This window comes from Perca flavescens, chromosome 22 (genome assembly GCF_004354835.1).
Source record: "Perca flavescens isolate YP-PL-M2 chromosome 22, PFLA_1.0, whole genome shotgun sequence".
Classification (NCBI taxonomy): domain Eukaryota; kingdom Metazoa; phylum Chordata; class Actinopteri; order Perciformes; family Percidae; genus Perca; species Perca flavescens.
This window is the reverse complement of record NC_041352.1, coordinates 3,984,839-3,996,791: the sequence shown is the minus strand read 5'-3', so window position 1 is coordinate 3,996,791 and position 11,953 is coordinate 3,984,839. Positions and strand designations below refer to the sequence as shown.

The 11,953-nt window shown below is 41.8% G+C and overlaps 1 protein-coding gene across 1 annotated transcript in view; it reads right to left on the bottom strand.

Moving 5' to 3' along the window:
* Positions 1-3,365: 3,365 nt before the first annotated feature.
* trdmt1 (tRNA aspartic acid methyltransferase 1) overlaps positions 3,366-11,953 on the bottom strand; it is a 12,412-nt gene continuing 3,824 nt past the window's right edge. Inside the window, exons 5-11 of the mRNA XM_028569352.1 lie at positions 10,903-10,968; positions 10,532-10,601; positions 10,371-10,445; positions 8,445-8,770; positions 6,758-6,815; positions 5,139-5,268; positions 3,366-4,093 (exon numbers count right to left, since the gene is read on the bottom strand). Of these exons, the coding sequence (XP_028425153.1) occupies positions 3,993-4,093; positions 5,139-5,268; positions 6,758-6,815; positions 8,445-8,770; positions 10,371-10,445; positions 10,532-10,601; positions 10,903-10,968 (826 nt within the window). The 3' untranslated portion in view covers positions 3,366-3,992. The remainder of the gene's footprint in view (positions 4,094-5,138; positions 5,269-6,757; positions 6,816-8,444; positions 8,771-10,370; positions 10,446-10,531; positions 10,602-10,902; positions 10,969-11,953) is intronic.

The following is an 11,953-nucleotide window of genomic DNA, read 5'->3' as shown; positions in this document are numbered from 1 at the left end:
GACGTGAACAGCTGGCGGTGGTCACTGACGAACACAAGTTTCTACAAACCCGGGGAGACGGAGTTCAGACGATGGCAGACTGGGGAACCAGATAATAAGTTCAGTCAAGAACACTGCACACAGATGGGTGTTGAGGGGCTATGGAAAGACATCAGTTGTGAAAGCTCCATGAAGGCAGTCTGCGTACAGGTCAGAGGTGAGAATATTAACCAGTGACCTTTTCCTTCTCTGCTCCTCATTGCCTTTGATTTTATTATTTGGGCCTAGGTAGTTAGGTTAGAGCCGTTCAAAGTGCTTTAAAGGTGACTGACAAGCAAATAATAAGACATGAAAAGTTAAAAGTAAAAACATGAGTGCATATTCATATGCACACAGCTTAAGATATAAATAGTCAAAAATATTCGTAATAGAAAAGCAACAATATAATGTCTGCGTCTATTTGTTGTAGATTTTTAGGACATTTCTTATCATTTTATTTATTTTTATAAATTCCGAATTTATGGATGTGGTTCCTTTTTTCTCAGGGGATTAATAATCATTTATTATAAAGGCATGAATCCTGCCACAGACGTGGCATGGATGGGAGGCCTCTACTCTTCTCTGTGCTTTATTTTCAGGGCCAGATGTGACTTTTATCTTCATTAACATATCCATGACGTGGCCTGTGGCCCAGAACTACTGCAGAACACAGTACACAGACCTGGCCAGTGTGAGAAACAGCACAGAGAACCAGAAAGTGCAGGAGCTGATACCTACTGGAGGAGTGGTCTGGATCGGCCTTTTCAGAGACTCCTGGAAGTGGTCGGATGGAAGTACTTCCTCATTCAGGTACTGGACTCCTGTGGAACCCAACAACGTAGGCGGGAACGAGACTTGTGTGTCTGCAGCCTTCAGTCAATCTGGACAATGGGAAGACTGGAACTGTGACATCAAGAGAGCATTCATTTGCTTCGGTCCAGGTGAGTGCTAACCCGTGATTCACATCAGATTCAGGGTTACTTCGTGTTGGATGGGAATATAACAATAACAAAATAAATCATCAGGCTCTGGATAATACATTAAAACACTCATGATGTGGATCATTTTTATTAAAGTGTTTGGAAAGTTAGCATGCAGTGAACTACCACTTCATCATCTGCCATTGTTTAAACTGATGATGAGGAATGCCAATGTTACATGAGCAGGATGCTGATTGTCATGCAGAAATGTTATTTCTGATAAGAGTTTGATTTTTTTTCAAAGTGCCTGCTTTAAAGCATGTGATAAGACTGAGTTTGGAAAAGAAGAACTCCCTGGATCTGAACAGCCCCGCTGTGATGGAGGCCATGTTGAAGCAGGTACATCATGTTTAATACTTTGATGCAAAAACAGAACAGAGAATAAGACAAGACTTTCTTGACCCTCAGAGCAAGAATTCACATTCAAGCAGAACAAGGAAGAGTCTGAGGAGAAAACAGATGAAGAGCTATTTAAAATAATAAATACAGCTAAATAAGAGCATTCAAAAGCTATTACATTATACACATTACAATACTACGGCCACATACACGACATGTGCAGAAGTAAAGAGTCTAGTTGTGGCACTCTGCAGGCCTTATTGAGGGAGAATAAGGACTCATTATGAATCAACACTGTCTTGAATAATGTACAAGAGAAGAAAGTCACAAGCTCTACTATACAGTATGTAGTATATTTAGAGAGCTTCCAGATAAGTCCAATCTAAATAACAGCTCAGGATGGGATCTGTGTCTCTGTGAGGGATGATGTTGAGGAGTTGTGTGTCTCAGCTCCAACAGAAGCTGAAGGCCCGGGGGCTGGACGACAACATCAAACTGAGCTGGAGGAAGCAGGCCGATGGAAAAGTCTTCCACAAGAAGAAGAAGGATGAGCTGTAGTGATCGCTGCGTCTGTTTTCGTCAGAGAAAAGTGTGTTTCTTTCCTTAGAGTCCTAACGGGCCAGAATAGAGATGTGACAATCAGCGGATTAATCCATAAGTCACAGCTATTGTAATAATCACTTCATCCTTTAAGTCGTTATTAGCAATTAGCGATTATGCTAAATATTCACCGCTTCCAGCTTCTCAATAATGAAGTTTTGATTCTTGTCTTCGTCATGTATGATCATAAACTTCAGTGTTTCCCACAGAATTAGATTTCATTTTGCAGTGGAAATAGGAACAAAATTCTTATATTAATTGTACTGCAAGTATTTTTGGCAAGTTTGTATTAACAGCTTAAATAGACCATCTGCCCACAGTCCTATCCTCAAGGCTATAAGGGTACAGAGGCAGCTACAGCACGCAATGTAATCTTTCTTCAAACAATAAAAACATACATTTGCTCTTTGACCAAACAAAAGATACCACAAGTTGTAATTCTGTTTAACATCTAGATGCTGTTCTACGATTTGTGACCTTCTGCATGCAAGACAAAAAAAATAAACTTAAATGTTACTGTAAATGTTGTATATGTTATAAAGCGTGTTAAGAAATAATACATTAACCTTAACTTGAATGCACGACCTCATGTCCTGAGGTGTTCATAATACCAGGGGTTTTCCTGGCTCAGAATTGGCCTTAGGGGGTGTCACTGCCCGATGTGAGTCGAGTGCAGATTTGAGTTGCACATGCGTCACTTTGCGAAAAGTAGCCTACAAGATGCTAACGGCTTTTTGAGCTAACGTTAGCAATCAAACAATCATAGATAGCTAAAACGTTTTTGAAATCACTGCTGCTGCTGGCTACAAGTTAGCAATCAAACACAACAAAGGCTGTCACTTGAATGGCGTTTTGAGCTAACGTTAGCAATCAAACAATCACAGATACAGTAGCTTAAACGTTTTTGAAATGATTTCCATCTTCTGTTATTGTATGTAAAGAGAAAAGTTTATTATTTTATGGATTTCACAAATTTCAGTAAGACACGTTAATGCCGTAAACCGTTAAAATCTGAGCATGCACAACTCACATCTGCGCTCGACTCACATCGGGCAGTGATAGGGGGAACACATACATGTATGTCAGAGTGCAGGGACCCAGGTTCCATTCAGCCCAACATTATTTGTTCTGGGAGATGGGTCAATTCTAAGTGGGATGGATGAGCACATAAGAAGCTGGGTCCAGGTTAGTTGAAGGATAGCCAGACAGATTATTTCAAGAGGATGGAAGAATGAAGGGCTGCCGTGAGATGGCTAGGGTGGCGGCGTTTGAAAAAAAGGTCATATAAACGGTTTGACGGATTAAAAAAAAAAAAAAAAAATAAATAAAAAGACATTATGAAATGCAAGAGTGCATTTTCAATACAAATTGTTTATTAAATAAATATTATACACAATAATTTGTTGATGAAATAATAGTTATGAGTTTAAATAATTTCCTTTCATACAACTTGCTGGTTCATTTATATATTTAACATTTTATTTCTTGACTTAAAAAAAAGAATAAACAGCTTAGATTTCAAAATGATGACAGAAGCTTATGGCCAAATATATATGTAAACCAATGCAGAGTGGATTAATTAATGGATGGATGAATGGAAATGCAAGATACTCGGGAGTTCTAATTATGAATGCAAACACCAGTGTGGGTGCCACCTCCACATTTATAAAATAAAAAAAATTGTTTGAGATAGTGCTGAAAAAGAATAAACCTGGAAAAAAAGGCTAAATGATCAATCAGGTTAAAACATGAAAAAACACAAAACAATGTACTTCACAGGTACGTTTTTAGTTTAGAAAATTATTAAACAAAATCTATACTTTATTCTTATAAAAAAAAAAAAAAAAAAGACTTGTACAGTTTGAAGTGAAATGTAATAAAACAAGTAACTTAAAAGTGAGTGCAACATTTGGCCAGTTAACATCCCCAACACAAAGTACACTACATTTTGAAGCACTGCCATTGGGCAGAGAGTTATATACATATACATTATACATATATTAGCATGTATAATCCACAGTGACAAATAGGATGGTCTCCTCCTTCAGAGTGTTGCTAGAAGACCAACAGCTGGAGGAGTCTGGCCACCACCACAACGTTGAGGCTGTTGCCTAGAACTCTGTACTGCTGCCTGGTGCTGATGTGCTCCGGGAAGGCTGCAACATGCATTCAAACATTAGGAGGAAAAAAAAAAAAAAAATCAGTCAACACTTGGGGATGCAATCCATCCAATAATACAGTATATTTAAAGCTCAATATCACATTAAGACTAGAATTGGGGAAAAAAAGAGGAAGCAATAGAAAATCTTTGTCTGTCAAAATGTCAGACATATAGACTTAAAAAAGTGGTGTGGTCGGTTATATTCTGCTTGTGGAAACATTGAGCTCCCCGAGGAGAGAGGATGGAGGAGGGATCAACGAGGAGCTATAACCGAGGATACAGAGAGCAGCCTTCCTGGAAGCCGTGCAGCTGAAAGTCGTTGCTAACTCCACCCAAACAGCTGATGGATTAACGCGATGCTTCAATGGAACGGACGTCTCCGCCCTCTAAAAACACGTTTCCTCTCTCCTCGCATAATTTCCCGCATTTCCGCGGTGGGACGGACTAAGACGCAAGGAATGGAGGCGAGCGGAGGAGTCGAGGATGCAATTCGACGAAAGTGAGATGCCCCTATGGATTAGCGCTGCACGATATGAGGAAAATATCTGATTGAGATTATTTTGACTGATATTTCGATTGCGATATGATTCAAGATATTGGAGGGAATGATAATTTTTGTATCATTCTCATTTGTCACTGAAAATGGATAATAGTGTGCTTTTTGTAGGCCGTCTCTTTGTAGGAAGTCTCTGCAGCACCTCAATACTTAATTCAGAATGGTTTGACACATATTTTACCTTTAACAAATAATGCGCTCCCCCCTGCATTTTGGATATTGCACTACAGTTCATATAGCCCTGCTATGGATTTATAAAAATAAATTGATACAGTCTTGTTCATTCCTGTGAGAGTTACTCATTGGTGCATGGAGCCAATAAAAGGCTCCTGTTTAGCGCTCTCAGTGTTGGGCCTCAGCATGAGTGGGTTTTTGAATCCTATGCAGTTGGAAAAGATGCACATAATGTGCATGATGAGAAAAAGGGGGCCTGGAGGAGACAGGACTTGATCCGGCCGTACGGGCTGACAGATGTGTGACTCACAGAAGCTTTCGGGGAAGCCCATGAGGTTGGCAACTTCTCTCGGGGTAAAATAACGGAGCTTCAGCTTCAACAGCCGCTGCAGTTTCTCTTCTTCAGAGCACTGGTCCAGACCTCCAAACACACGGTCCAGCTGCAGAGCACACACACAGCAAAGGCCTTCAACACACTAACAGACAGAATGGCATTGTTCAACACACTGAGGCTACATTTAACTTGCTACGTTTTGGTTTAAAAACTAATATCTTTTGCCACGTTTTCCCCCTCTCATTCTCACTCAGCTTTTATTTAAAGGAAGTGAAGGAACTAGAGCGACTAATGGGAGTTTAGCAAATTTAGCAATAAAATATAAGATATATTTAAAACAGATAGGCAGGTCGACTTATTAGGACAATGATCAACTTCACTGGCAAGGCCTTGCTGACTCAACTTGCATTCATTCTTTAAATTAACTTTTTATTTCACTCTACAGTTAATACCCCGTACTGACAAAGCATAAACAGGATCTTAGACATTTTACACAAGGAAAATATAACATTGACATAAGAGTTCAGACCCTTTACTACGACATTTGAGATTTAGCTCAGGGGTCTCCCATTTCTCTCCATCATCTCGGAGGTGTTTCTACAGCTTGATTGGACCCACCTGTGGTCCATTTACTTGTTTGGACCTGACTTGTCTCTATAATGTCTCACAGCTGGCAAAGCATATCAGAGCAAACACCAAGACATGAGCCGGAAGGAGCAGCTCGCGTCTCTGAAGAGTGAAATCCACGTGTACATGTATATACATATCTGTATTGACAATTGAACATGGATTTATAATGAGGCATTTAATTGTCTATGGATATGCCCAGCAGGTCAGTGTAATGTGTATCAGTAAAATTTTCTAAGCACAAACGGACATTTTGGAAAACAGAAAAATGGGTTCAAATATCCCATTTTTTTTTATTTTTTTTTTTTTTCAGAGGATCAGAAATGTAGAAAATTACAAAATTGCATCTGGGCTCCAATTATTCAATACTGCAATGGTGTTCTGTCCCTTGTTCTGCCTAGTTACCAACGATTGGTTGGATATTATCGTGGATTGACTTTGGGGTCAGAGGTGCTTGCAACTGATGGTTTCGAATGGAGGGGGGGGGCGTAGCTAGGCGGAACGAGGGAGAGAATACCATTGCAGTATTGAATAATTGGAGCCCAGACGCAATTTTGTAATTTTCTAAATTTCTGATCCTCTGAATAAAAACTGAAAATTGGAAAAACAGGTTAAAGATCCAATTTTTGAATTTGTCAAGGCGGAAAAAAACGAAAAATGTGATATTTGAACCCATTTTTCGGTTTTCCAAATGTCCGTTTGTGCTTAGAAAACTGATAAGCGTTACACTGACCCCGGCACAACTAGTTTTTCATGTTTGTAGTTAATGAGAAAGGAAAATACGAAGAATGTCAGCAAAACAACTTAAAACTAGGATAGAAACGTGGCTGCTGAAGACACTTCTGAAAAGTTGACATTTAAAAGCGCGACGGAGCCGTGACTGAGCCGGAGTGCAGCCGGACATTGGGCGCACATGGCCGGTACCTTGGCTCTGCCTTGGTGATGCCTGTACTGACGTTCCAACCTACCTCTGTTTCCATGCAGCACTGCAGCACTGAGCCAGTTCCCTCCACGTACCGCCCATAGCTAGGGACGAAACACAATCACATGACAGCATCACGGAGTGATCAGCCAACCAGACAGAGAAACAACAGCGCTCAGATCAGAGGAAGACCCGACCCAGGACCCTCATTGGAGCGGTCTGAATTAGGTCGAGTGCGGTCATGTTTTCTTGCCATGGGGCTGCGTGGTCTGCGAGTGTCTCCGAGCCGACTGTCACCCAGATTCTCCAACGGGTGCATCTGCGCTGCGTTCAGGCTGCCTCCGCCACGCGCCGTACCACACCGGGAGCGTCTCAGAAGCGGACAGACTTGCTGCCCGACTCGCAGATTATATTGTCTCTACAAGTACTTCACAGAACAATCACGTGTTTATTAAGGGGCTCATATCATGCTCATTTTCAGGTTCATCATTGCATTTAAAGGTTGTACCAGAATAGGTTTATGTGGTTTAATTTTCAAAAAACACCGTATTTTTGTTGTACTGCACATTGCTGCAGCTCCTCTTTTCACCCTGTGTGTTGAGCTCTCCGTTTTAGCTACAGAGTGAGGCATCGCACTTCTGTTCCATCATTGATGGGAGTCGCACATGCTCAGTACCTAGGTAAGGACTACTAGCCAGTCAGAAGCAGAGTATGAGGGCGTGCCCTGACAGTACCTAGGTGAGGACTACTAGCCAGTCAGAAGCAGAGTATGAGGGCGTGCCCTGACAGTACCTAGGTGAGGACTACTAGCCCGTCAGAAGCAGAGTATGAGGGCGTGCCCTGACAGTACCTAGGTGAGGACTACTAGCCAGTCAGAAGCAGAGTATGAGGGTGTGTCCTGACAGTAGCTAGGTAAGGACTACTAGCCAGTCAGAAGCAGAGTATGAGGGTGTACCCTGACAGTACCTAGGTAAGGACTACTAGCCAGTCAGAAGCAGAGTATGAGGGCGTGCCATGCTAGCAGCTAGGCGAGCATTATAACGTGTGTTACAAAGTGACCACGTTGGTCTCTGAAGTAAAGGCTGGACTACAATAGAGCTGTTTGGAGCAGTTTGTGAACAGTGCTTTCTGTTGGAGATGGTAAGTCCCTTGGGGGGACTTTGGGCTTTTTCACTTTGTAAACCTATTACATGCACAAAAAAAAAGATATATAACACAATAAAGGAAAGGGAAAAGCCAAAAAGCATAATATGAGCACTTTAAGCTAGTATCTACCTTCCACTCCAAGCTCTCCTACAGTCTCCACGATTAGCATTTTCTGGCATTGTCCTCATAGAAAACAATCTGTGATGTCTATTAGGTTTTTCCACTATCCAGATGAATCTCTCGTTGTCCTGGCACTTATCTTTAGTGGAGCGGAGGAGAGAGTCGCTTCAAGCACGTTTTTGGGACGCGCCGTGGGGCGGCTGGTGGAATATCAAGCATTGTCTTGAATGGCCGCGTGGGGCCGCGGCGCCTCCGCAACGCAGTGCAGACGCTCCCGGTGGAAAATAGGGTGACAGTTGAGAGTTACAGCTCTGATCACAAATCAGAAATGTTCAGCACAGCTATCCCATCACGGAGTCAATGAGGTTTCATCTCCAATTTGCATTTACTGCGTTATTATTCTTGTGCAAAACTGCAGTACTAGTGAGACAAGCGAAGCTAGCGACAGTGAGATGAAGAGCACTCACCCTTTGGTGAAGCACACAGACCTCCTGCATGTGGGCCTGACTATGTCCAGGAGCAGAGCATATCGCAGCAGAGTTTTAGGAGGAAGGAGAAAGTCTTCCATGTTCACTTCCGTCTGTGGTTGCAGGAAGTCTTGGACCTGCCTGACAGACAGATCGTTGTTCTGACTCCTCTTCCTCTGGGCATCCATTGTGGTCTCGAGCTTATACAGGACCTGACCCCCCTGCTTTCCCTCCTCTGGCTGCAAGGTACCTGAGCAGGGAGGGCTCGACACTGTGGGCGGCTCAGGGGAGTCCCTCTCAGCAGGATGTGGGAAGGCATCTAAAATCTAAGATGACATACTTCATCAAAAGCCTTACATCACCAGTACTACCAAGTCCTAACAGAATCAAAAGACCAGGCAAACTGGATTTCCACACACGCACACACTTTTTTTTTTTTTAATGGAGTTCTGTTGATTATCCAGCTCACTAAAATCCAATTCCCCTCTCTAACATTAGGGTAGAGGCAGACATTTAAAAACCAGGACAGCCCAAACTGTTTCCACGGCTACTTTAGGTACCAATAGATGCAAGTCAGAAACGATCCATCTTTGGTTATGTGAGAATTATTTAACCCTCTGAGCCCTAAAGTATTTTTGACAACTTATGGTCATATCTAACTATTCTGCCCTCAGGTGATTCCTCTTCACTAATATACGATCTTTGTTTTATCTGCAATGACGGACCAGCCTTCCATTGGTGGACAAGACGTAAACAAGCTTTTTAACAGAATGGTCTCCCAGAGCATAATGGGAAAAGAAAAATGGTGGTTAGCATCAAAGCTAGCGTCGATAAACGACCAAAAATGTATAAATTCTGGACATGAAGTGGATCAATCTTGGATGTAACAGTTTGGATTTGTTGCACGTAGACCCCAAAAACCAATGCCGTTTTTTTTATGTATACGACAAGCTCGAGCTCATAGGGTTAAGGATAGACTCCTTAAAAAAGGCACAATAAGTAGGGGGTTCCTCAAAAACTAAATATAGACTCACACAAAATTAAATACTACGAAAGTAATCCCTCTCAATCCTTATGAGCCACTAGAAGTGTGTGGTGGGGTCTGTATCTTCTTTTCTTCTTACTGTGCTGGGTGCGGGACGTTTATGGGTGTCAGCCTTTGGGCGTGGGTGTAAATTTCATCTACCAGACAATAAATATGAAATTTCTCAAGAGCAATTTTTGAAGGGGACACAGATAATGCATACAAAATAGTACAGCTGTAGAGGACACCAGTAACTAGGCTGGCGAACGATTTCATTCACTTTAAACTAGGGATGCACCGAATCCAGCCGAATACCGAATCCACTGGTTAACATTCTGCTGAATCCGAAACCGAATACGGAATCCTCCTCCCATCCTCAGTCCATTAACACAGTAAACACATTCATGTTCGTACCTGAAGTTGCTGCATTTTGGCTGCTGTCTGTAGATTCATTCGTGCACAACTCGTATTCTTTCGTATGTTTCATACGCAAATGTTGTAACAGCGGCCATGTTGTGTATTGTTTAGGGTCCTTGCCACCAAGAGACAAATCGGCGTTGCAGATTGAACATGTAGCTGGACTTGAATGGCCTTCTTTTGACTGAAAGTACTGCCAAACAACAACTTTTTCTGTCCACCAGCTTTAGTTTTAGCTCTAGATGGGGTGGGATAGGGGGACAAAAATGTCTGTAGATGTTTATGACTTTATGTATCTGTAGGGTTAGGGTTATAATTGTATACTGTAAATACTTTGTATTTTTATTGCGCCATCAACCTGCCCAGTGGTAGATGAAACTAGCTATTTGCTACAACCTGGCACAAGACATCTATTAATGTTTTTTTGTGCACCGTCCCTGTTCAAATGAATAAATTACACCAGAATTACTGTCGGCAAGCCTCACCTTTGAACTGATGAAGTTTTCTGTCGAAATCTTGGCAATCAGGAAATAACGCAGTCTGGAATTTGGCATCCCGACCTGGATTTATGGATGGGATAGTGGTGTAAATATAACTTGCAGTGCAGATGGATTTATTGAAATGAGTCACAGTGGGTCTTTCGTACACTTGTGGGTGAGACCATGATCTCGTGGAAAGTGTATCCACATTCCACGAGTGTTTTCACCAAACGCTCCCTGGAGAGTAGAAGAAGAAGAATATGAGGAACGGCTTTACCTTACAGTGCATTTAACAGTCATTCCAAATCATTAGTGAGAACAAACATCACAAAATTACTTACACGTAAATTGTCCAATATTATAAAACACAGACTTCAGTACTTTGTAATAATTAGACAGTACATTTTGACCCAAGTATGCTTGTTGGCATTTAAAAGCAAAGAAAAAGTTTTTCAACACAGATTTCAATACTCCCTGCCTACTGGCACGGTGACCTTTGAGGGTTTTTGAATGCATCGTGCGTTGTCTCCATGGTTACCTGGCAGAGGAGCTCTCGAAGCCTTTGACGTTCTCCAGCAGGATGAAGCGCGGCAGCCTGCGCAGCCTGGCCACGCACCGCCACATGGAAGGGAAGAAGGGATCAGAGGCTTTAGGACTCAATGTTTGATTTACATTTGAAATAGCTTTTAATTGAATGATTCAAACTTCCATTTGGTGGATGTACCCACACCGTAGCATGATGGAGATCGCTGCTGAAACTCGGACGTCGAACTAGTTTTCCAGTCCAGAAAAGCGCCAGTGACTATCAGTATTGAAAGGCCAACGGTGCAATGTGGTTCAAAATATCTGTTCTACGGGCCCCTCTGCAGTCTCCTCAGTGGTCAGACTGGGATCGGTCAGTCCATTGTACGTTCAGCTGATAACGCAATGTTGCTTACCATAGAGTTATAAAAAGTCATAGTATCGCCTGTCAAAAAGTCATAGTATAGCCCGTCGATAAGTCAAATTATAGCATGTCGAAAAGTCATAGAATAGCACGTCGAAAAAAGTAAAACAAACTAGTCACAGTATAGTATGCTACAAACTTCACAATAGAAAAGAGATTTCTTTTGTGAAGTTTGAAGAAGAGCTTTGCTAATGTTAATTCCACCTGGTTATCGGCTGCATTATCGTGCACTTGACACTGAAACACCAATCTGTTCCTAGTTTAATCTGCAGACATTTGGGGCGCCTGGGTAGCTCACCTGGTTGAGCGTGCGCCCCCTATGCGAAGGCTGAGTCTTTCCTTGCCGCAGCTGGCATGGGTTTGATTCGGGAATAGGGCTGGGCAATATTATATTGATATTGTGATATGAGACTAGATATCGTCTTAGATTTTGGATATCGGAATATCGTGATAGGACATAAGTGTTGTCTTTTCCTGGGTTTAAAGGCTGCATTACCATAAAGTGATGTCATATTTCTGAATTTATCAGACTGTTCTATTATTTGCCTTTACCCACTTAATCATTATATCTACATTACTTTTGATTATTTATCAAATCTCTTACTCATTGTGTAAATATTTTGGGAAAGCAACAATTGTCAAC